We start from the raw sequence: 26,114 nt of genomic DNA on the forward strand, positions 1-26,114 counted from the left end.
TTTAAATTATATTTGAGGCATGTGCATCGTCTTTTATCGAAGTTTAACTGTAGCATGGAGCCTTTCTGCGAATGAATGCGCAAATTTGACTAATTTCGGTTGGGTTAAATCGCGCGAAATGTTCTGTGCACATATATCATATGTATAAGTCGTGACATTCAGTTGGAATTTTCAGCATCTATTAAGCAAGTGAACTGATGAGGAAATGTGCATAGTTCACGTCATTTCCGGCTTATTAATTGATATTTACGTCACTTGAATTATTAAGATTTGTTTTTTATTACCTTAGTCCGCAAGGGTTAAGCCACGACAATTTCTGATTGGGCTTATATTAAACACATACTGAGTCAGTGCGCGATGGTCCGCTAAATATATGATCAGTACAAGTCCTGAGTTTAAAATGGCGGCCATTGTATGCAAAATGCCTGGTGATCACAGTTTGAGTAAGCGAGCATAATAAGCATTAATTTATTTAGTGGACAGAGGCGTAGTTAATTACCCATGATCACGTGGTGTAATCCATGGGATTGAGCGTTTCCCCTTTAAGGTTTTTCGCATATGTCTACTTCAGAATCGAAAACCGAAAATGTGCACTCAATTAAAGACAACTAAGTACATACGTTTTAATTCAGGCAATTCCAAATCGTGTTAAAACATTGAGTGGGACACTGGCCTTAATTGACGTAATATTGATTTACGCTTTATTTATCCTGTGTCGCTGTCGCGACTCTACTCCGTCAATGTATGTAACGGCGCGTGGCACAGTTCGAGCACGTTGTTGCCCTTATTAGTGAATTATTGTAAGAGGTCCCTCTCGTTAACCAGGCGCGGCCCTCTTTAAATGTTGTGGTTGACAGCTGCATTGCTCATATTTATATGAAATAGACATGGATAGAACACAGGTCTGTGTGCATTTCCTTTCTACACCATTCCTAAGAGATTAACGTGTTTTCACTGATCTTTTAGTTAGGGTTCAAATGGCCAGAGAAAAAATACAGACACACAAAATGTGTAAAAATAGGTACAAAACTAACCTAAAAAAAATAATCAAAAATAAATTATAATATATTAATTAATTTAATGAATGGAATCATTAAATGACGAGAAAACTTCCGTCACTCGACACAAATGTTTTAATTCTGGATATGCTTGAGTTTGTTTTAAAATTGTTGTCACTAGCACCATGTGTGATACCCGTAAGACGCCGTATTTTCATTAAAAAACTGAGAATAAATCACGAGAACAGAACTTTGACCGTGACGTCATTATTTAAATTGAATCTTACCTATTTGATACAATAGGGCGGACTGCGACAAAGAATGTAGAATTGTTTGAAATCATCTAAAGTTGTATATAAGCTATAATTTCATTTTTTTATGAAAACATATGCTATTCAAGTTCGGCCTAAACAAATTGCGCTCAAAATGCATTCAACACCCGTGAATGTCATCTAATTTCTCACATTTCAATATTATTGCAATTGTTACAGAATTGACGGATATCTAGGCTTATACACTTAAATATGTAATTTAGATCGATCTTAAAATATTCGCAATGCATTTAAAACTTGTGGATGTTATCTAATTTCTCACATTTCAATATTATGCCAATTGTTACGGAATTGGGGGATATCTAGGCGTATACACTTAATTATGCATATTTAGATTGATCTAAGACTATTCGAAATGCATTTAAAACTTGTGAATGTCATCTAATTCTGACATTTCAATATTATTGCAATTGTTACGCAATTGGGGGGATATCTAGGCGTATACACTTAATTATGCATATTTAGATTGATCTAAGAATATTCGCAATGCATTTTAAACTTGTGGATGTCATCTAATTCCCCACATTTCAATATTATAGCCATTGGGGGATATCTAGGCGTATACACTTAATTATGCATATTTAGATTGATCTAAGAATATTCGCAATACATTTAAAACTTGTGCATGTCATCTAATTCCCCACATTTCAATATTATAGCAATTAGGGGATGTCTAGGCGTATACACTTAATTATGCATATTTAGATTGATCTAAGAATATTCGCAATGCATTTAAAACTTGTGGATGTCATCTAATTCCCCACATTTCAATATTATAGCAATTATGAGATGTCTAGGCGTATACACTTAATTATGCATATTTAGATTGATCTAAGAATATTCGCAATGCATTTAAAACTTGTGGATGTCACCTAATTCCCCACATTTCAATATTATAGCAATTGGGGGATATCTAAACGTATACACTTAATTATGCATATTTAGATTGATCTAAGAATATTCGCAATGCATTTAAAACTTGTGGATGTCATCTAATTCTCCACGTTTCAATATTATAGCAATTGGGGGATATCTAAACGTATACACTTAATTATGCATATTTAGATTGATCTAAGAATATTCGCAATACATTTAAAACTTGTGGATGTCATCTAATTCCCCACATTTCAATATTATAGCAATTAGGGAATGTCTACACGTAATTATGCATATTTAGATCCAAGAATATTCACATCGAATCACTGTATTCTAAATAATTTGAATTTCCCATGCTATAGGGTTATTGTGTAGCAGCTATATACACTATATAGACTGGCAGCAATGCAGCTAAACATGCCAGGGATTAGAAAACGAAGAGTTCACTCACCAACAGGATTGCCAGCCAGCAAATAAACTTGAAATATTAACATAATGTTGGTACATACTACCCACATGGTGTTGACAACGTATACACTCCGTTCGATCCAATGTCGTTCTCGTGAGTAATGAAAAACAATATACAGGGCGTATTTTTATGTTACTGTTACTGTTACAGCTATCACCGAGTTCACAAGTCAAGTGGGTTCATATAATCTATCATGATGTCATTTCCCCTCATCCGATCTACTGGGGTAAATACGCAAGATACAGTGTGTGTTTTTCGAAAAGTTCTGCACAAGCAAATTTACTGTTGACTGATTTTAATTAGTAATTTATATTATGTTAGTACTGCATATTCACGATTTGTTAGTATTAAGTATTACAATTTATTTTTAATGTGATTCATCATCTGATTGCATTTTAATTTTACGTTTTTTCGTGTCATCTATAAATTCATACGATCATATAAGTTTTCATCATCGCAAGCCAAAGTCCGCCTATTCGACCATCGCATCACAACTACACTTTTTTAGCAAGCCCAGCTCCGTGAATGGGGTTTGCTCACATTTTTGTGGGTACGCTGACGTCATGACCAAGTTCGAGAAACAATTCGAATGACGGTCATTTTCAGGATCTCGAGTTTGCCGTACATCTAGCGTTATGCATTACGGAGTGCGCTTTGTCGCCCAAATGAAAAGAACTTTAAGAGATTTTATTTGCCATTATGTGTATTGTGTTTCTTGGCACTGGAATATAGAAGGAAAAACATTCCTGAAGTTTGTTATTTATCGTGGATGTAAATGTCGTTTCCGTCGACCTTCCAATGACGTTTCAAAGCCAAACGTGTTTGTAATCCATCTACTAGTAATTAATTCACTCTGATTTTCTGTCACATGTCTTACTCAAACACGTGTTCACTGGGTTCACTGAGCTGCAGATCGGGACTAAATTGGTGTCGATTTCAAGACAAGAGTAACTCGTTTATTAGACGGTTTATTTAAGTATCTTTAACTTAAATCAAGGTTACTTTCATTCTATATGTAGTAAAGTACGGCGTTACTGTTGGCAGTTGCAGTGGTGATTTGAATAAGTGGAGAGAAACATTGCAAGGACAACATTAACCCACATACGTCAGTAATTGTCGATCGGTATAATACATTGGTGTATAGGTCATTTGAACTTTGCTATACAATGTTGATCTACTTAGTTGAACTGGAGCACCCGTGATGGAAATACATACCAACTGAACACGCCGCCCTTGTGATCTAGGGGTCAAATGATGTGTCATCCAGTGTCACTGTTTACAAATTTGGTACAGAATAATATCCTATTTAATTTGAGTTATTGGAAGAGCTAACATTCTTCATTACAACATTAAATTTGACTAAAACTCACCACATCTGTTATTTAAGAAGAAATAAATTAGTGAAATAAATGTAGTTAGTTGTTAGGGGCATAACCATTGCATCTCTCCTGACATTGTTTACTTTTATTTATAGTCGTACCCGCCACCAGTCCTGCATTTTAAATTACATAACGGAATTTAACAACAATCTGGCACAGTAGTAGTTTTGTTCAACGCTGTCTGCATAAAGGGGGTTACAAAATGCAATGATAATAATACTTGGTCAGTAGAAGTCTCTTATGATTTATGAGTGATTGTTTATACTTTTATGATGTAGATACGACTTTTAATCTGGTGAACATTACATGGAAAAGCTTAGGCAAGAGAATTTACCATGGATACGATATTTATACATCGTCAGTAGTTTGAATTTAATATATTTAGGTCATTAATATAATTTACAATGAATTTATCACATGCACCATTTGCGTATCACTACACTGTGACGTTACTATAGGTAGATCGAAAACCCTTCTCACCACAGTGACGACACTTGACGAAACTATTTTCAATATAAATGTATACCCCCTCCCCAAGCCACAGCGATTATTCATCCCATACTATTATATATATATTTATGGAAAACAAATACTTAAATACATTATTATTTTCTGTGTTGTTCTTAAATTTAAAGAAAAATATATCCATGTAAACGTAGTGCGAAATAAATGTCGTCAAAAGTCTGACAAAAACATTTGTACATCTCGTCCAGTCTTGTAATATGGCGGACGGGAATTTTGATCTCCTAAGACACAGCTAAGTTGCAGAATTATTTCGACTGTGATACAGCTCGCTCGTAAAATGAATATATTTTTTGTCACTATAGATTGAAATTGAGTTAGTGATATTTTGCTAGAAGGCTCACAGCACTGTATCAGTATTTGTGCATACAGTCGCGTCCTACAGTGTAAGGCTGGATTTGTAAAATTGCGCTTCATTGAAGACTTCATTGTTATGTGAACTTATATGCAACATATAACAAACTATTTGTTTTAGTTTAGTGTTGATACTCGTCATGTATGATATACTTTGACGAGATTCTAGCTGTGAGTCTATGATGATCTTCAATTTGCAATTTACTCATGATTGAATTGCGTTATATCCGATGTGTGTGAATGGATCTGTGGAAATTGCTGTTCATGTGTATGATACAGACATTGACCACATGGTATTGATGGGATAAGTATATTGTCAAAAATGAGAAAATATATAATCATAAACTAGACACAAATATAACAATTTTTATTTTTATTCAAATAAATAAATCACAAATCTAATATATATATAATTCCAAATATCTATATATGTATATATAACCATTGCGACAACACACGCGTTGCAAATCTCGATGCTATCATGCAGATCAAAGGAACGTGTACAAGTAAAATTGAGGACGTACATTCAAACATTATCACTATGAACACGGATCGCCAACTACAGTGTATATATATTCCATGTTATGTAACCTATACATAAACTACGCATCCGATCTAGAGCTTTTACATGATGTAGGGTTTTCAATCATGAACATACTAACTTGTAACTCGAGTACCTTAACAATAATCAATCGTTTATCGATTCTATTATATCATAATTTATCTCCGCGTGTATGTAGTATTTCACGGCGCTCAGCACGAGATCTTGGTTTTGAACACCGTGCGCTTTTTGTTAAGTCGCTGGAAAAAAACTACGAAATTCTCTAAAATCTCCCGCTGTTCCACAGTATAACGAAATCAGTAGAAGCATCTATGGTAATGGGAACATTATTGTTATTAATAAGTGAAAGGCGAAACACAAAGAACCTTTTATGCAAATAGATTGTAGTTGTAACCATCACATACGTCCGCGATTACGTAAATAATAGTAACGAGAAAGTTCCATTGCGAGTTGAAAAAATTCTATAATAGTGAGAAACGAGAATCCGCAGTATAGACCCAATGTTCCACCAATAGAACTGAGTAACACTTCTTCCTGCAAGTATAACAACATCACTAGTGTGATTGCACTTTCATAATATATACCTTGAACTATAGATCTGCTATCAAGAAACGTTGGTATATATTGAATAATTACCATAACATGCAATTACCAACTTTGTATTTGTTATAGTATTGTATTATATATATATATATATATATATATATAAAGTTACACTACCGTAATTGCAGGTGTCTCTGTTATGATCTGATAGTTGAGTTCATCGAAGTAAACTTCTAAACGTATGAAGTTTTTACTGCAAAAAAATGTTTAGTTGGTGTTACGGTTATTTGAATTGGTGAATGAATAGATGGATGGTTGGGTATGTGGGTGAATTGAGGTACGGGTGATGGATGGATAAAGAATAATACATACATGATTGGTTGGTTATGTTATTGTCTGATGAATTAACCAATTAAAAGAAAGCAGCTCTTTTAAGGTATTGTGTGTCTCTGTGTAAATATACATATTTTTGGAAACATGGAGTTATTTATATTGTTCCAATGGTCACTATTGCGTTTATTCCAGGTCCTCATATGATATAATATTTCAAATACAATAGAAATCGTTTATTATTATTTTTTGAAATTTAGATATTGATGTTGTGTGTTATACATTGGTATAATGTTGGCAAATGGTAGTGATCTAGGCTACAGCATGGACAACACATATTTTTATCAGTGAATCATGATTGCCTTATACTACTTACACTTATAATATTAAAAAAATAATATTTTTTCTCAATGCATACCTTATAATATAATTTATTTTTTGAATGTCATCTGTTGATACACAGATGATCACTGTTAATAAGTCAGTGTATATGTGATATACAAGACAATAAATTGTAAATTTTCAGAATAGATATTATCCAATAAATGTATTGAAAACTACGATAAATACTTTTCGTTTTCGACGTTATGAAATTCTTTTGTTTTTATATAAAAAAATACAGTATTTTATGATTTAAAATCATATTAAAGTTATTGTTCATACCTGTGTTGTTGAACACACTACATAATTTGTAATTTTATTCAGCTTCTTTCAGTCAAAGTTCAAGAAAAATAAAAAGCAAAACTATAGCGAATATAACAAATTATCTTTTTTTGTAATAGTATTGTAGATTGGTAATTATAAAAAAACATCATTGGTGTGCATATAGAATTCATTTCTTCAAGAATTATTCTGAAAATATTTCTGAATTTTCTTGTCAAAATCAGCTGTGTTTTTTTTCCTAAAAATATAAGAATTTTACAATGTCAAAAACGGAATGTGATGTTATTTACCTCACGTCATCAAAGCCATTAATAAATGTTGTTTTGTTATTTTTACTGTGGATTTGTTTAAGGAAGTGCTCCTGCAAAAAAAATATTTCATTTCATTACGCTACAATTCTAGAAAACACAGACAATACGTAAAGTTGTAAATATGTAGTTGTATAACGTACTTACAAGATATGTATCTGACGGCCACAGAGACTGGGATATAGTAGTTCCGTAGTATGTTTCCCTGCAATATATTTGAATATATTTGTATATATTTGAATATGTTTGTATATTATCAGGAAAAAACACATTTTGAAACTTTGCATTCATTTCTATCATGTTAATTGATGGAGAGAATAGTAAAAATATATTAAATACATTTTGTTAAATTTAGTTGTTGCACACTATGGCTCCTGGCCCGAAGGATCTCAAATCCTATTTCATTGCGGCTGATTGCAGTACACTACCCAATGTCAGGTCCACTGCAGGGCTACCGCTTCACAAATGTGCCCAATCCAGTTGCGGCGCCAACTGGCAATGTTAGCTATGCTCTCCTATTGGCATTTAGTAGATTGTTGGTATTTTTTGTGTGGTAAACTGGTATCTGGTCGATATCACTCGCTGTGACAGTCATTCTCCTGCATTTGGAGCCATAGAGTAGGGTGAATAACACACAGCTCTAATACAACTTTAGTTTGGTCTTGGTGCTTTATTATTGGCGAATCTATACGTTACTAAGCATTCTAAATGCATTCCTAGCTTTATTTATCATATTATGGATATCAATAAGTGCTGCTCTATATTTTGCTAAACGAAGATCTTTTCCATTTACTGGAATTAGTAAGAATGTTCAGTACCATTATTTCATCTTTTATCTAATTTATATGATTTATCACATCGCATTTTTATAAGGTTTGGGAAATCAGAGGCAGATCAACAGCAACATCTACATCTCTGAGTATAAGGTCTATCGTATGCCCCTCGCTTGGTCTTAAGGTGTCCGACACATCACCGAGTCAATATTGAACATCGAGTGTTGACATTACACACTCTGCTGTTACTTGAAAGACAAGGCTATTATTTTCTACTCTACATGTAAAGATGGCAAAGAAGGTCTTGGGGGGAAATTATATATTTGTAAGATGCCCCATACTTGGACTCAATTCACTGAAGGCATACTCAACTTTAAAACGTTGTATTGTGTTTTTTTTGTCAGGAATTTATTATATTAGTTGGCTCCCCAAAATGAATAATCAGACAAGTATATCGTCATGCGTTTAATGTTGTATCGTGAATATACGATATTGACTCACTCGCATGGTTGTTTACATTTGCAATCCAGTAGTTCTTTTCGTCCAAAATAACGAATAAGCTGTCTACATACATCTGAAACGATAGTAAAGGATGAAAAAACACTGTAATGATTGCACTGCATTTATTGTACTATGTGTGACGCTAATATGTTATTGTTTGCAATATTCAATATATATAATATTCAATATATATAAATTTATAAAATATTGTAAATACTATTGAGGAGGATGTAATAATATGTTGTTAGAAGTTATGAGGATGTTTGTGTGTGTGGTTACTAAAACATTATGCATTTTACTGTAACGTTGCGTTAGTTTTAACGCTAATTGTGTTAGGTCGGTTTCATAGCGGAATTTGTGGTTTTTGCATGATTTACCTATGACTACACTTCTCTGCAACGATATTTGTGTGTTAGTCAGTCCATAAACATTACACTCGCGCTGTGTGTATAAGGATTGTGCGTTGTAAAATATAAACTCACTTGGTGTCTGTACCACACTATGATTATAATTCTATTGGAATTGCATGCATGTAATGTATTTGAGGGTTGATCTGGACGTTGAACTGAATATAGAAAGTGTGGCATGTGAACGAGGCTGCAAAAAACCGACATCATGAGTATTTCTAGTTAGTAATGGTCTATTACTAGTCTGTAGCCAAGGACTACGCGCACGGTGGACACGCTTGTGAGAGACTGAATTGTTAGTAATCGATTCTTTAGAAGCTATATAAACGTAGAATGTAATGTACGAGTTTTGCCATTGTTTATTGGCGACGTTTCCCGTGCGTGTGAACAAGTTATGTTAATTGAGTGTGAAGGAAATTATACGATTTCCCAAGGCTGCGAAGTTCCACACAGAATCTGTTATACTAAACATTGTCTATCCTAGTTCATATTCAAGTAATTCAGACTTGATTGAAAATATGGTTGATGTGTGGAATAAAACGTGCTACCAGTTGCATTGAGTGGGTTGACACACAGAATAGCGTAGAACTCGGCTAATATGGGCTGATATATGTTGCAGCGCCACTCACTTCTGTAGCAAAAAAAACACATGAAGTACTTACCCTGTGTTCGATTGAGTTGCATACACCTCGTGTCGTTGCTAAGCATTGTATCAACACAGCCACAGTATTTGGACATATATGTTTGCATACATGTTTCTTCACATACCTTCACAAACAAGGAACGGTATATTAGTGTTGCGTTTACTTGGTAACAATACCAATGTTATTGAATTGTTCATAAATATATGTGGTTTGCATACTAAAGAAATGTATGTAACGCAGAGGATCGGCATATATATGTAGCATACGATCGATGCATGTAAAGTGGATGTCACATTTTTACTCATTGTCACACTAATTTCTTTGAGTCACAGACTGTGCATTTGCGCATTATTCAAAAACTTTTATTTACCGTTATTTTGTAGTGGTCGCCAAATATTGACTCGTACTCGGTTATTGTAGTACACTCGCCATATGGTGAAGGTTTTCTCTTGATGCGATTCTGAAAAGATTAGTAAAAGTATAATGTTAAGCTTTTTCGATGCCCATTTGTAGATCGAAATGTTTTTACGTGCGTCTTGATATCCAATGATCTGGCATAGTAGTAATTCGGAAGCTTAATCAAGGGGCAACCTCATTTGTTATATTAGCTTAGATTTTTGGAAATGATCATGTGTGAATGAAACTAAAATAAAATCATTCCCAATTGATATTCAAATTCATAATTCTTAACACAAAGGGTCGTTAAGATCTCACTGAACGCGAGAGAGCTAAAAGGCTTTTCCCTTAATACAGTAATGTACTCTCAGCCGTCATCCTAACCCATATGACTATGTCATTTGGAACTGTGAATGTTGTTACAGGAATATAATTGCGCATTGCTTAGAGACAAATACAAGTCTCGTGGCTGGCTGTCACGCTCCTAACGAGACCTTCGGTAGCCAGTTGCGTCATAAGTCTATTTACTGCAAACAACAGACATTCATAATAGATAGGTGGTTGGTTAACCACTTGTCTCAATGGTCCACCGACTTGTGGATTGTATGCAAATTGGTATTCTGAATATAATCAATCTAATAATAGTAATGTATTAGTAATATGCTAATTCATGTATATTGATAATCTGATTGAGGCCAAGAGGAGAATGGGAAGATTACATCAACAAATGGACAGAGAATGGAAAGCAGCTTTACCATCTTGCTGATGACAGAAAGAGCTGGAGGAGGTACGTTTGATCAAGGGTGCACCAACGGCCTCCTGAAGTTATTGACTAAAGCAGAGAAGTAGAGTATTGTTCCAAATATTCTGCAATTATTCGGATTATTGATAAACACTGATTCGATGTGTTCTTATTGCTTGTTTCAATACAGTACCTCTTTCAGGCCCACTGAGGAAACCCTTCCAGGAGTCACAGTAATTCCTTCTGATTGCGGAATTGCAGGTATATGTGGTGGATGAACAACTACTCTGGCACCAGAATTGCGACCATACACACTGATGTACTCATTCTGTTCTGTGTAGAGGGTCATCTTTAGTCCTGTAAATTGTAAGAAAATATCATCGTGTGACGAGTGACCTGAAAGCCCAGACATACACTGATAGTGACTCGTGTTTAAATGGACGTAACGTGGTATGTAGATACGAACCGTATTTTGCACCAGTTTTAGTAGAATAGAGACTTGTATCTTCAGAGTCAAAGGCGTGATTGAACTGGAAACAATTACCATATCTTTCGTCTTGGAACATTTTAAAATCCCTGAAATTCATCAAAGTAAATATAATTGCTTATATTTGTTAATCTAAATATGCATTTTTCAATATTTTAATAACCGATATGTAAATAATCGAGATCCAGAGCAAACGATTGAGGCTTAACTTTTCCCAGTTACAAACTTGTTCATCGTATGAACATTCCAACACAAAGTCTTCCAGCTGATGTCCTAGCTCCGCTATCTCATCTGCTCTGAGTTTCAGCACGTTTTCTAAGTCACTGTAATCAGGAGTGGAGCTGTATGTGATAAAACCAGGCCAATCAGGAGGGTCTTCGCTTTTAACACGTCCAAACTGATGATCATGGTAGCTATTTGTCACAAAGTCTTCATAAACTGAGAGGTCGTACGAAAGTTCTGTATATCGTTTCAGAAGGTCGTGTGCAGAGGGTTGATACGTTGGACTTGGCTCTGTAAAATAAATGTTGTTTCCATATAGCATAGGTTTCCACAAGTGAATGGTTGTTCATGGTTATATGGTATATATGGTAACGCATGCGAGAGGAAATCATTTTAAGTACTTCACCATTATGTATACATCGTGTATAGTGAAGTATTTGCGATTACATAAATCATTTGAAATAATAATATTGAGGAAACAGTGCAATCAATGATTTTCACAACACATGTTCCTTCTCCTACAGCTGTGCCTAATATAACTGCGAATACTCGATAAATAATACATTCATTCACTGCAAACTAATTCAATTGTGTAACCCAAAATAAAAATGTAGGATTTGGTTATTTTACAGCAATATATAGTTTGATATATGGTTCTGTACCTTTTTATGCAAACAGTAATATATTTCTCCGTGATTATTTAATCTTACTTTTACTAGTTAAAATTTTAATGGTGTATGGGAAAGACATTTGGATAGTGTCTACCCAATTGTAAGCTGGGTAGCTTCAAACAATAATAGGTTCGTGTAGGTACCCCCCCCCCTTCCTTCCCCAATTCAAATAACGAAACGGCCAAGTTAGTGTGAAGATTGTCCCTTGCCATTGCTGCAGTACATGATTGAGCAGCAAAAACAACTTCAAAAACAAAGGAATTAATTATGCTCATACCTTCCGTGCTCTCTGTTGATGTTTCGAATAAATAAATGCCTGTAAACAAACATGTATATATATTATTTAATGCAAAGAATAACAAACCGAATAATGATATTCATAACATCTGTACTGTGCTTCTTTATTTAAATTGATCTTTATCGTGGCTCGTTTTAATGACACAATTATTGTCCAATCATGAATTATTCGTAGTCAATCATCAGCTAACAACATTTGAGCGCGTGTATATTCAAATATACATCAATCTATAGTAAGTGAAATCCAATGTAGGTATAGACGTTTTTTATTTTTGTATACATACATGTAATTTACATAGCACAATATGGTCGTGGAGAAAAAAGTGATAATTAAAAATGTAATGGTATTCATACTTTCCGTGGTTTCATTCGCTGTGTGAACCCATACATTGCATGTAAAAGACAAAAAGAAAAAAATATTACTAATGTCGATAATTTGCAAGTTACTATCAAAATATAATTACATTAAGTACACGTATACTATAGTACTGCGAACAAAGTTGTATATGTATGTTTCTGGCATCCATCAACATTTTGTTCAGGTCATCAATAATTGTGAACAGTATCCTTGAACGGTACTACACTTACCGAATGATTATGAGGAATTAAAACTTAAAGCGTTGTGTTTGTTTCATGCTTTTACAGTAGTGTGATAGTGTGTCGTTATCATGGATATATATATATATATATATTATGTATACTGATCAACACAAAATTAAGAGAATTAAACAAATCAAAATAGACGGACGATAAGTGCGGACACAACCATTTCAATATTATTACCTGTGCCATTTCTGTTCGTTTCTGACATTTGCATGAAAGCTGTGTATGTAGAAACAAACAACTAGTAGGTTATAATTATGAAAATATTCAATATTAAGAAGGGGGTTACATCTACGCAATATCGAGAGATAGGTTTAGATAATTGTGTGTTGTGTGTTTATTTTCCTATGGATACAATGGACACAAGTTGTATCCCCACACCCGACATCCACACAAGGGTATAGGTTCGATCAAAGAATTATATTATAAGTTTTAACTATTGATTCATGTCTGCGATGACATAGTACATTATAATCAGGTTACTAATCGAGATCGTGCGACATATCCCTGAACCGTACCCTGTGTTTAGTTATGGGTTTCAGCTTATAACGGAAGAACGCATTGCTAGCCTTTGTATCCACGAATAACTTATACTATCCCATTTCTGGGTTAATTAGGATAAACAAATCAAGTCAGTTCATGTAATATTTGTTTTCGCTGTTCTACTCAATACTTCATACGTACCACAACCTTCTTCGTCTGAGCCGTCAGTGCAGTCTACTGTGTAATCACAGACCCATTCAGCATATATGCACCGTGAAGTATCGCATAAAAAGTCACTTCCACAATACTCCTCTAAATCAAAACGTGGATACATGTTAATCATTAGTTAAAGCGGGAGGATCGCCACCTGTGGGAATTGAGTTCCAAGCGATGATACCAACACACGCTAAAAACGCAAAGGCTCATGGGTAGACGTTTGTTTGTAAACAATTACACGCTATGACCATCTGACGCATGCGCATGTGACGACTTCCCCGCTTTAATATAGTCAAAAGCCGAGTATCTACACTCAACTTGTGTAAGCAAAACGAGAATTTTTATTTTTAAGCGTAAAGGGCTAAGAAATCATATTTTCAAAGTTATTCAAAATAATGGCAACATATTCATTCATTTACTTACTCACATGTGTGTTCATTGGTTTATTTATTTATAACACTGTATAAACATTGCCAGTGGTTCTTATTGTTGTGAAACCACAGTCAATTTCGCATTTAGGGCGCGTAAATAACAATCGATGACGGTAAAAAGGAATCGGTCTGTTTACATACTCACCGCAGTCTTTTTCGTCAGTGGTGTCATGACAGTCAACTACATTATCACAAACCCAGTATTCGGGAATACATCTAGTATCCGTGTCGCAAAGATAACCTGAACAAGTCCCTTCTAAAAGTAAAAAGATGTTTATTTTACAGAGAAACAATATAAGCAATATTGCCATGTATGTCTGTCTGTGAGATACATTAACTACGGAATTTGATTCTTAAATTTGTTGACCACATGATCAGTCGTATCTGATTTGTAACGTTCATTGGTACCCACCACAATCCGCTTCATCCGTTCCATCGTTACAGTCAGCCTGTCCATCACAAACCCAGTTATCGGGAATACATAAGTTGAAATCACAGAGAAAATCCGTGGAAAAGTAACATTCTGCAAAAAAAATATTAATTTTGCTGTGATTTAATGCCATGGTATTACTGACAATAAATGGGGAAAAAATAGTACGTGAACGAAATACATAGAACAAACTTGAGTGTTTAGAAATAGGAATAAAGTAGTGCGGTAATAAGTCAGTAATATAAATGATAAGTAATATTATACACCTGTCACCATAACGCCATAAGTTCAGGCAGTTTTACGGATATTTTTCATCCTGCCATATTAGGAAATGCGAATTCCAAATATGGAATGTTTACGCGGATACTGAAAAGCATGCTGCGTGTCGGTCGATACTCCCGCTGTACTATTTTCGTGCTTACTTTTACAAAAAGAACAGTATGTCAAGGTGACGTATTATGCAATGAATGGGAGAGGTGAGTAATTGTTTTATACTGAAATATAGTGATTGAATAAATTTTAATTGTATATAAAATTTGAGAAGCACATATTCAACGTGCAGTTAGTCTAAGGGTTTTAACTGGTGCTTATTTGTTTTATGCTAAATCATTCCCGCTACGTTTGCTTTTCTCATTCGATTGTTTTTATTTGCCCTTCCAATTGACAGTGTTTATGTGAGTATGTACTAAAACATCGATAGTACGGGACTACGATCAAGAAGAGTGTTGCGTTGTATTGTGCAAAAGTAATAATAACGATGGGTACTTACCGTCTATTACTGCAGGACAGTCGTTCTCATCATTCCCATTTCCACAGTCGATATATCCATCGCATTTCCAGTATAATGGTATGCATGTATATAGATCACACTGGTATTCTGTGTCTGCTAAACAAAACTTTATTTCTAGAAGAAAAAAAATACATATTCTAATGCAGAATGTCCAACGTGTATGATGATTAAATAAATTAATTAAAACGCTTGTCTTTTAACATTTCTTAACGTATTGTCTATAGAAAACAAATGTGAGATGTGTACCTGGTTCAGGGCAATCCTCTTCGTCCGTTCCATCATTGCAATCCACATAACTATCGCATTCCCAATTTGGAGGGATACAAGTATCTCCATCATCGCAATGTATATAACCAGACCCACAAAACGTCCCCCCAGAATCACCTACAGATATAATGCATCGTATGTCTAATATTCGTGAAACACGTGGACGCACACATGAATTGTACATTCTAACAGTGTTACAATCCACCCGGCATGCATAGATATGTATATCAAGGAGTAGTATCGGTATTGAGATCTGAATCAGCAGACAGGTGATATTGGGATTTTAGGCCATCCCATGAATCTCCTGTAAGTGACATTGGCCACATTACTGGACAAATGCTGCTTTACAAAAAGTTGGGTTAACATATTAAATAATATATTACGAATAATCAATCGAAGTACTCTCACAAGTAATGGTGACATAGGATGTACTTACACTGCTGTTCATCACTGCCGTCATCGCAGTCAACAACGTCGTCGCATCGCTTGGTTCCATTTATACAACGACCTGATTCTTCACAGCTAAACTCATGTTTCTTGCAGTCTAAAAAGAATTGAGCACGATTGAGCAGTTTAATATGCAATAAACTATACAAATGTATGTGTTAGGAACATAATTAATAAGTAGGTACTTAAGAATATCACTTTAGTGATTATGCTAATGTACCTTATATTATATAAGTCCTTGTGACCGACAATTACAAATGTTATCAGAAAAAGAAGAAATAACTTACAGAGTCATGGATCATCGAATACGAGTTGTATGGGATAATTTAAAGAAGTTTCGGGGTATGTCTACGTCATCTCTAAAACGATCGCTGTTTACGCGTTCGCAGCTGTTTGTCCGATTCGAAAGTCTTCACGCAGACTAATGCCATCATGAATTGTGACGTCACTCGCGATTAACATAATAGTGTAACCACGGTGAGGGTATGTATAGCTTACCGCAGTTGTTTTCGTCTTCACCACCATAGCAGTCCAATATTCGATCACATATATGTCTACTGTCAATACATGCCCCCGCAGGACTACCCGTTGTACATTTAAACATTCCCACATCACAGGTTCCTACATAGAATATAAATCAATGTAATATTTTCCTGGTCATCATAAAATACGATGCCATGGACTAGCCTGTCAAAGAATTAATTGTACTGTAAACTTTCCTGTGCGACTTTCTGAAGAGTAAACAATGTAAATTGCTGATTGATCCATACACTGCTAATAATCGTGATATGATATTAGGAATTGACAATGTGAAGAAATCTCCAATTCAAGCAAGTGTGTAGAACTTTATTATCAATTGTTTGCAAACACTAAAAGAAAACACAATTAATGTGCTAATGTTTTAGTGATTCGCAAACGTAATAGAAACGTATGGAGCTGTCACACTCCATGTGTTGCAACGCCCCCTTTTAATTAAAACAATTAAATAATTGTAAACATATTGTTGTTGTTTTTTGTCTAGCTTAAACATATATTTTAACATTGCTTATATTTAATTACATTTTAAAAGGGGTACGTAGTTGTAATGAAATCGAGTATCGAAGTTTAATTAAATTGAAATGTGACACATTCAAATACGTTGACCTATGACGCACAAAACACACTACAAATCACGGACATCACTATTGGTACATCTTGGTAACATTACTGTTACCAGCAATAGTCCACAGTCCACAGTCGAGAGTACGTATTAAGTGACGTCACTCACCGTAAATGCAACCAAATTCATCGCTTTTATCGCCGCAGTTATCGACGCCATCACAAAGAAGGTAACTCTTCACACAACCAGTATTGTTACACCGGTAATCTCCTTCTAAGCAGTTCTCAGCTGGAAATACAACACGTGATTTAATTACTTACAAATATTACATCATAATTCATAAAACACTATTACCATTTACAACCCGTGCTATATTATTAATTGTGTTATAGCTGCATATATTCGTGTAATATTAGTAAATGTTAAAGGGCGGCAGTCGTCGCGCCACGTCCTGTTCGATATGGAACTCATAGCGACGTATACAACGCGTGTAAAATACATTGTTTATTTACGTGAAATTTGAACACGTGCAGCGCGACGACCACCGCGCTTTAAGTAAATCTAAAGTGTTATCGAATTATTGTAGGCGTGATTTAGGCTACATGCAGTATGAAATTCTCGGGGTTGGCAAAATTGTTTTCATGATTGACGCATGTCGGTAGAACTACTTCCCCTGCCCTTCAAAAATGCCTTAACATGTGTTTCCGGAAAGTAAAACGTTGTTCGGTATCCCGAATCATCTTAGAAACCACACAGACGAACACATTTTGGACATTATTCGGGAAAGACGATTGTTGGTTCATGGGTCACTTTTCGAGTCAGTTGCCGAGAACGCCAGAAACATTACCTAAAATGTTCACTTTATTGGGCTGACATTGTTATGTTCCACATGAAAATAGTAAAAGATTGTTTATATGGGTTATACTGTAATACAGATACCTGACAATTAGATGGGCCACGTAATGTATTGAATTGGTGGTAGACTATGAGACGTTAATATACAATATAATTTATTTATTCAACCAGTATTCATCATATAAAAGATGCATACTACCCACTCATACAATCATTTCTGGTTAACAGGTCGAACCCAATTACAGATTCAGACATACACATACACCCCACAAACATACACATGAAGAGTTCGTCAGTTGTCCCGCGGTAATCACATCAAATCATATCTTTCCATATCTTTGGTTTGTAGTATATATATATATATGTATGTATGTGTTGGTGTGATGATGTAGGAGAGAACGGCGATGCGTCGATGTTCACAGAAACATGCCAACTGTATGTTCTCACCATAGTAAGGTTCTGCTATGCCCGTGTCGACTTTCAGTAGCTGGTTGTACTCCGATTTTGATATGGCCGATTTTCGTAGTTTGTTTGTATTACATATAGTGACACTTGGGAATGGCAGCTGTGGAGCTGTAACGATCTCAATCTAAACAAGATATAATACTAATTATTTGGAATAAGTAACACTACAATAAACACAGTCACAATGTATTCAAGGCTCAAACCCACAATCACTGTTTTTATAACTGTTTGAAACACCAGTGATGACTTGTCTTATTTACGGGCTCCATTGGAGCTGATACATGAGACTGAAAGTTTTACGATAGGACGGCTTGGATTGAAACTAAATAAAGAGTCTCAGTCTGTTTATATACTTTCAGATCGCATTCAAGATGGCTGTCCCCATATAGTAAATATATGTAAATAATTATCAATTGTACGCCAGCTGACTGTGATTTGGACTTCACACGTTTAGTGTATTCTGTTGAGTGAGCATTCGCTTGAGGGGTCGTCGTAAAATCTTTGTCTCTTTGGGACACATGGCGTTTACTGCAATAAAGCTATGGTAAAATATGCCGATGTTGTAGTATCCAGTAGCATGCAAGTGCGCCGCCAATCAGCCTACATCTCTTCCACTCTTAGGGGACCAATCAATATACTCGTTGAAAAGACGATAAGTATCCTTATTCTAAAACGAGCACAGATTGGTCATTTCCTTTCATAACGTTTACTCGTGGATATATGCCAATCATAGCTCCCACATACATGCCTTGTTATGTAGCGTAGCGGGGAAAATATTATGGCAGGGGGAATAGATGAAATGAATGAACACACAATCTCCATGATGCGCGGCAATAAGGCTTACCACTGTGCCACGTCCATGATTACCTATTTTAATTCACTGAAATCATGTCCATCTAAATTTGCACTTCTCTATCTATCTATATATATATATATATATATCTATCTATAGTATATTTAAATTTCATTATATGTGCTGGTAAGCATGCACACACATATCTCAATAAATGCGTTCCTACCTTGACGGTGACGTCACGCCGGAGATAGCTCGCCACAAGTAAATATGATTGCCATACACAAACCCCAATGGCAGTAAGAAATATAAAAGCCCATAATAAAGATATAACTGCGCCTTTGCTTTGAAATGCTCTTGGTAGACCATGGGCTGTGGTCGATGACATAAAGTCATTAACAATAGCTGACCGGGACGTATTCTCAGAAATTCCCATCTTATTATGTTGGCGTGTCTGTTGCTCTAGACGTAACAATATACATGATAGCCATCAGCGACACGCGTATTAAAATATCCACGCACAAACTAACATTTAAAGGGTGGTAGTCGTCGCGCCACGCATGTGCGAGATATATGGGTCTCATATCAACAAAGATGGCGACTTTGACTGTTGGGCAGACCAACGAGTACAAAGTGAGACGTTACCAAGCTCCAGTTAGGTATTTTTAGGTGATTTAGAGGTATCGAAGGAGCTACCGATCGTAATTGGTGCAAGTCGCGTCTAGGTCAAACCTCATACTTGTGATTTCCATTAGAATAGCGCATTGAATTATGGTAAAATCAATGTTTATCAACACAAATGTCGCACATGCGCAGCGCGGCGACTACCGCCCTTAAAGTCTGCTGTGTAAACGTGGATGGATCTGTGTATTGTTTTAAGTTTCAATATGATGTTATGAATAATTCTCATGCAAATTAGATAATTATTATGGATAGTAATTAGCTATGATGAAATGTTATGATTAGTACAGTATCAGTAGATATCTTTTATATAAGTTTCTAACATTCATAATCAAAGTATTATATACATATCAATTATTCAATTTATGGATACAAATAGCGCAAGTTTATTAATTCGTAAAATAAATCATCTATTTATCATTATATCATATATAACAGTATGCAAATTTTGTATATAAATCAAAACATAAATGAAATGATGTATCAATATTACCAATACATACAATTAAACCAATTACTCTGGGAATGTATTTGCCAGTATCATAGACGATTATATATAAACCAGGCGTTCTGTCATTATACATATATATATATATATATATAAATTGTTTCAAAATCTTGGATTGTGAGATATTGTTATCTTTAGTTCAGTGAAAACTGTTAAATAATGTCAATTCATAATTATATATATTATATCAGAAATGGCACTATTAAGCACATATTGCATGGCCATGAGGGCACTAGTACTTGTGCCCGAATTATGCCGTGCAATATGTGTTTTATAGCAGATTACACGTAGAATTGCTGGAGGAACGTGCATAGATCGTCTGCCGTCTTCTTCTCGACGTCTGCTAGCGGTGTCTCGATTTCTTCACAAGACGATGTAAAGACAATTCTAAAAAACATGATTGCGTCCTTCGTCTTCGGTGCATCTTTATTTTCTACTAGTGTGTCAAGTTCTTCTTCTGAACTGAAGCTAAATCGTCCAGTCTTTCGAGGCGGACCATCGATATCAGCGACCGAACTAGCAGACGACATATTGGAAATCACACGATCAGGTGACGAGTGACGTCATCCCCGGGCACGAGTTGATGTACTAGTCTCCCTAGGGAACTAGTAATTTCCCTGGCGCTACTATGGCAATTTAGCCGATAACAAGTGACCCTGTTTTGACCAATTACAGTACAGTATTAACGAGTGATGTGTTATACTAGTAATACATTTTATGTATATAATCGCTCACTTGATCATCGAAACGCGCAATTTATTCGCGAATAAAGCGGTTCCGTGGTGTACAAATTTCACCCTGTGACATATTCGATGTTATCCGAACAAAGTTGTTGGCTTTACGTTCCCTATGAAGGTGATAGGGTTTATAATTTATATATATAATGAAAAATGCAACCTGGGCCCGCTAACGAATTATATGTATGTTATGAAAAATTCACCATGGCTGCGTAGTACATAACCTCTGACCTGATCCGGAAGTTAAAATGAGTCGGTCGGTTTCAGCGGAGAACTTCACAACGATCGCCATTAGTGTTAGGTGTGCATCACGTATTGCTGACGACGAAATCAGATTAGGGTGAAGCAAGGAAACGCTAGAAACTGTAACATTATAGTAAACGCAATGTGAATAATATTGCACAAAATATTGCTAATGTGTTTTGTTATGTAAAGACAAAATATGACAAATCGTAAACCAAATATAGTCAATCCTAAATCAATGCAATAGATCTTATAATATTAACAATTCTAGAGAAAATGTGCCCAATCACAGATCAAATATGACCAATTTCATTCACAATGTACCCATTCTGGTCTATTTGTACCAATCAGAAGATATTCCATACACAACAAAGGTGTTCGATTCTAGCCCATGCGTGTACAGTTATAGACCAAATGTTTCAAATGCCTGGAGTAAATGGGATCTATCATTCTCCACAAATGTTCAATAGATTTGTCCATGTGTCACATGACGTCACTGAGTATGTTAAACATAGTATAATCGAATACAAAGTTATTTCTGGCAATAATTTAAATTCATCAATCAAGCGAAAATAAGTTCAGTGTCCCACAACATGACAGGAAATACGAGTTTTGCAAATTCCGCAAGTGGGGGGGGGGGGGGTTCCTATTACTGGTTCATGGTCTACTTGTTGCTGGTAGTTCTATGTCCACATATTTGTCAATGTATGTAAATAAAAGAAATATATAGCATATTTATGGTAATCTAGTGGAATCGACGATTATTCAGTTATTTCTGAGTCAGATTACGTATTGGGCCATCAGCTGTCAGGTCAATTTTTATTTTACGTGATTATTTCATATTTACGTTTGTAACTCAATCTGAAGAAGGTTGCAGCATTAAAATATACATTGCCTTTCGCCCGTATTATTTGTTGTTCTGTTCTCGTTTTTGTGTGAGCATTAATATATGTTTAGGGGTCAGTGGTTGAAAGAATATTACCAGTGTTTTTTATCGAGCTAATTTTTATTTTTCATGAACGTGCCATCATTGTTTTACTGAAACAATCTGCATCAGTTTTGTTATCCGAGTGTCTGGATTAAAAAAAAAAATTGTACAGCCAGACACCCATGATATTAAATGATCCATGTCTCTATAGTAAGTGGGTTGGTTTATCTCGCGTGGTGGTTCGTGGTCGCTTTGATAGATTGGGGAATCTGATTTATTTGTATCTATATTTACGTTTGCCTTCAACAATATAGAAAATGTAGAGCTACATTCTGTATGCCAGTGGTTTCTATGCCTGCTGTTGCATTTTCACACCATTTGACTCTGAGTCAAATTCAGACCCCCACCCCAGTCCTGAATAGATTGTTTTTCGTTCTGCAAGATCTCGCATTATGTGTTAAATCGGACGTCAGAAATGAACAAACAAAGGTCGTGGCGCTGTAGTGGTATCAACTTGAAACATCGCGTAGGATTTGACAAACGTAAACTATTTTTGGGGTGTTTTCACGTGTAATAATGTGTGTACACATTTGATGAGGGTCAAATCTAATGAAGTAAACGCACCAGATATATAATGTTAATAAATATGTCACTTAAGTTTTTGTGGATATAAATATGCTTTGGTCATTGTTATTCATATGCAAATTTGTATTATTATGTAAATAGTATGTAAATTATATAGAAATCGCTCCGTGGGAGAATACTGGATCTCAACACCGTATTTCTCTTTGAAAGATGTGCGTTTCGACAGATGATCGATCCGCTACATTTACGCATTACGCGAGATCTCGCATTGAACGGGTTTTAATATTCTCAAAGCAGTGCGATACTATCTTAACATAATCATGACTATGTATGTCGGTATATTACTATTAAATAATTGCAGAAGTTCTGAACAATTTCAAATCAACTGTTTTTTATGTCATTAATTTCATGTCATTCCTGTCAACATCCACGTAGGATCAGTCAGCCAACCAGTCATCTAATTTCAACTCAATCATCTCATTTTTTGCTAACCATCGTATTTTTTATGGAGAACAGAGTTAGATGGCCCGGAATTGACATTGTTGACATATTATAAATATAATAAAATTGAGTTGTACGAAGAGTGTAGATGAAGTACGCAAATTTGGCGGTGAAAGGCGGTGATTGTCGGCTGCTTTTGGTCCGATACGGCTGTCGTATTTGCAACTACAACGCGGTTGTACCACGACAGTATTGAATCGGATTTCTGGGATTTCCATGTGGTTATATGCCGTGGCACGGTTTGTGAAAACAAAGTACCGACAACTCATACAATGTGACAAATTGACTGCCAATTAAGCGACGTGTATTCACAGCACTTTGGGTGACGTAACTCCCCAATTCGTGACAGTCGTTGTACGAATGTGTTAAGCCATTGCCGTTTGATTGTACGGCACGTAAACCATTCGCGCTTTGGTTTTTGCTTCATAACCACCACTTGACCATGGTCGTACGCAAAATACAATGTCTATTTGCACGAAGTTCTAACACGCGTTAAATGACGTCCAGCGCCCAATGACAATAAATATATTGTCACTGTAGGATTAAATGTATGTAGTCGCAAACCCACTGGTGTACATTAACAAAAAAATAGATGGCTTCAAAGCGACCACTGTTCTTTAATTTTTTAATAAAATAAGATAAATTATTTTACTCACAGAAATCGGTGGAGTGAATGGCCGTTACGAAATGAACACAGCTTTTGTATCCGCGATGGCTTGTGATGGAAATCAACATGTATTGTTTTTTTCGTAAATTCATTTTAATCTACCTATTGGATTCTTATTGGTCGCGAATGCGATCACTCGTTCGGTGTGGGGGTGGTAAGCCCTGCAGAGTGTATCACCAGTAATTTCTCTTGTTTGTCGGAAAACGGGCAAGTTTCCAACCCGGTATCATCTGTATGGTACATATCTTATGATGTTTCCTAAACTGAGAAATGCACACCCAGGCAACGAGTGACCCCATTGCAACTGTTTTTTGGGGAGTGTATTGTACGAATGCCTACTACTATACACTAGTATTACTCGCGGTTTGATACATATTAAAATTCCAATTATAGAATTATAATCCACTTACGTACATCTATAATTTTTTCGTCAGTTTGTCATATTTAAATATTTACAAACTGAATGCTCAATGACAACAAACTGACACCAACGGCAGATTGACTAATTTACTCGTGTCTGATATAATTGATATAATTGTGAAATATTAATTTTATTAAGAATTTTTATTGAAAGTACTCTCATGTTCGATATGGATCTAATGTGACGTCTGCAAAGCGTGTGATTGGGTGTTTACTCAAGATGTAAACACGTGCGAAATGAATATGCTATGAATGACAATTTATATTACGGAGTGGATAATGGAAATTCAGGTAACCAAATATATTGATATACCGATCCAATACTCAATGTACAGGAAGATGCAACATTTGCAATTGTAAATATTTTAGGGGAATACATTGAAGATCATTGCATATATGTGTGTGAGTGCCCCCCCCCAGAGTATTTGAATCAATGTAAATACCCTGTCACTGACGTATTTGTTTTTGAATTTTAAAATATTGTGTATGATTTAGCCGACCCGCTCTTCTATTTTGGAAAGTATTATTTCTCCTGGTAGTGGAATGTGACCGTAAATCAAGTGCCATTATTATTATACATCTGTCAACGAAGCGCCATAAGTTACAGCGTGTCGTAATGTTGAGGTATTGCACAGGATGGTCGCTACAGTCAATTCGGAGAGAATCAACAGGCCCGACTTTTCGAGCACTTTCTTTCCTTTCCTTACATAAACAATGTATTTTACACGCGTTGTATACGTCGCTATGAGTCCCATATCAAACAGGACGCGGCACGACGACCACTACCCTTTGACCCTTGCCAGCTAGCAGTGCCACACTATCTAGATAAGTTCTGGAGACAATCAGACTTGCATACATGCAACTCCTCTGGAGGCACGATTTTAGAAGTTTCGCTACCTTCTCGAAAGATTATTCAAATGACAAATTTCTTTCCGGCATGTGCCAGATTTATAGGTGATAAATATAATTACGAAATGAGTTACGTACGTTGTCAATGATTAACCAAAGTACTTTTAAAACAAAGAAACAGAAACAATCAATAAAAATGTGAACATTTAATTAACATTTACAGTGTAAAAATTCTTAGGGTTTGTGAGAAAAAGTTAATAGCTTCATAATTATCTTTATTGTAGAAGGTTTTTGATTGTATGCAAATTTTTTTGCCACCGATTTTTAGTCCCCGTTCGGACGCAGTCCGAAAACGGGGACTTATGTTTTGCCCTGTGTGCGTCCGTCCGTCCGTGCGTCCGTGCGTCCGTGATCACCTGTATCTCGAACATGCATGGACCGATTAAGTTCAAACTTCACTCATACATCACACATTATATGGGACATATGCACATGCATTTTTTTCATGATCCGATTAACGATAGCCGAATAGCGGCCATTTTAAGGCCGAAAATGCATCAAAATCGCACATTTTCACCATTCCGGACCCGGATCTCAGTTATGCATGGACGGATTTTGTTCAAATTTGGTACATACATTA

At 35.6% G+C, this 26,114-nt stretch overlaps 1 protein-coding gene across 2 annotated transcripts; it reads right to left on the bottom strand.

The window, feature by feature from the left end:
- Positions 1-5,288: 5,288 nt before the first annotated feature.
- LOC144350706 (uncharacterized) lies at positions 5,289-24,286 on the bottom strand. 2 transcript variants are annotated; one of them, XM_085506443.1, is made up of 24 exons: positions 24,195-24,286; positions 19,582-19,817; positions 18,545-18,686; positions 17,411-17,530; positions 16,642-16,764; positions 16,133-16,240; positions 15,676-15,813; positions 15,409-15,543; positions 14,622-14,732; positions 14,355-14,465; positions 13,764-13,874; positions 13,260-13,298; positions 12,831-12,848; positions 12,457-12,495; positions 11,496-11,799; positions 11,266-11,375; positions 10,993-11,156; positions 10,032-10,121; positions 9,680-9,785; positions 8,611-8,683; positions 7,484-7,541; positions 7,319-7,389; positions 6,213-6,288; positions 5,289-6,026 (listed from the first exon to the last, which is right to left on the bottom strand). In XM_085506443.1, exons 2-24 carry the CDS (start codon positions 19,789-19,791, stop codon positions 5,889-5,891), a joined length of 2,595 nt encoding a protein of 864 aa, XP_085362569.1. In that variant the 5' UTR covers positions 19,792-19,817; positions 24,195-24,286; the 3' UTR covers positions 5,289-5,888. The 2 variants fall into 2 exon arrangements, 1 of the variants encoding a protein (XP_085362569.1); XR_014931227.1 differs by lacking the exon at positions 8,611-8,683 and having other exon boundaries at positions 5,963-6,026.
- Positions 24,287-26,114: the final 1,828 nt, after the last annotated feature.

The sequence above is a fragment of the Saccoglossus kowalevskii genome, chromosome 12 (assembly GCF_978046115.1).
Source record: "Saccoglossus kowalevskii chromosome 12, keSacKowa6.1, whole genome shotgun sequence".
NCBI lineage: Eukaryota > Metazoa > Hemichordata > Enteropneusta > Harrimaniidae > Saccoglossus > Saccoglossus kowalevskii.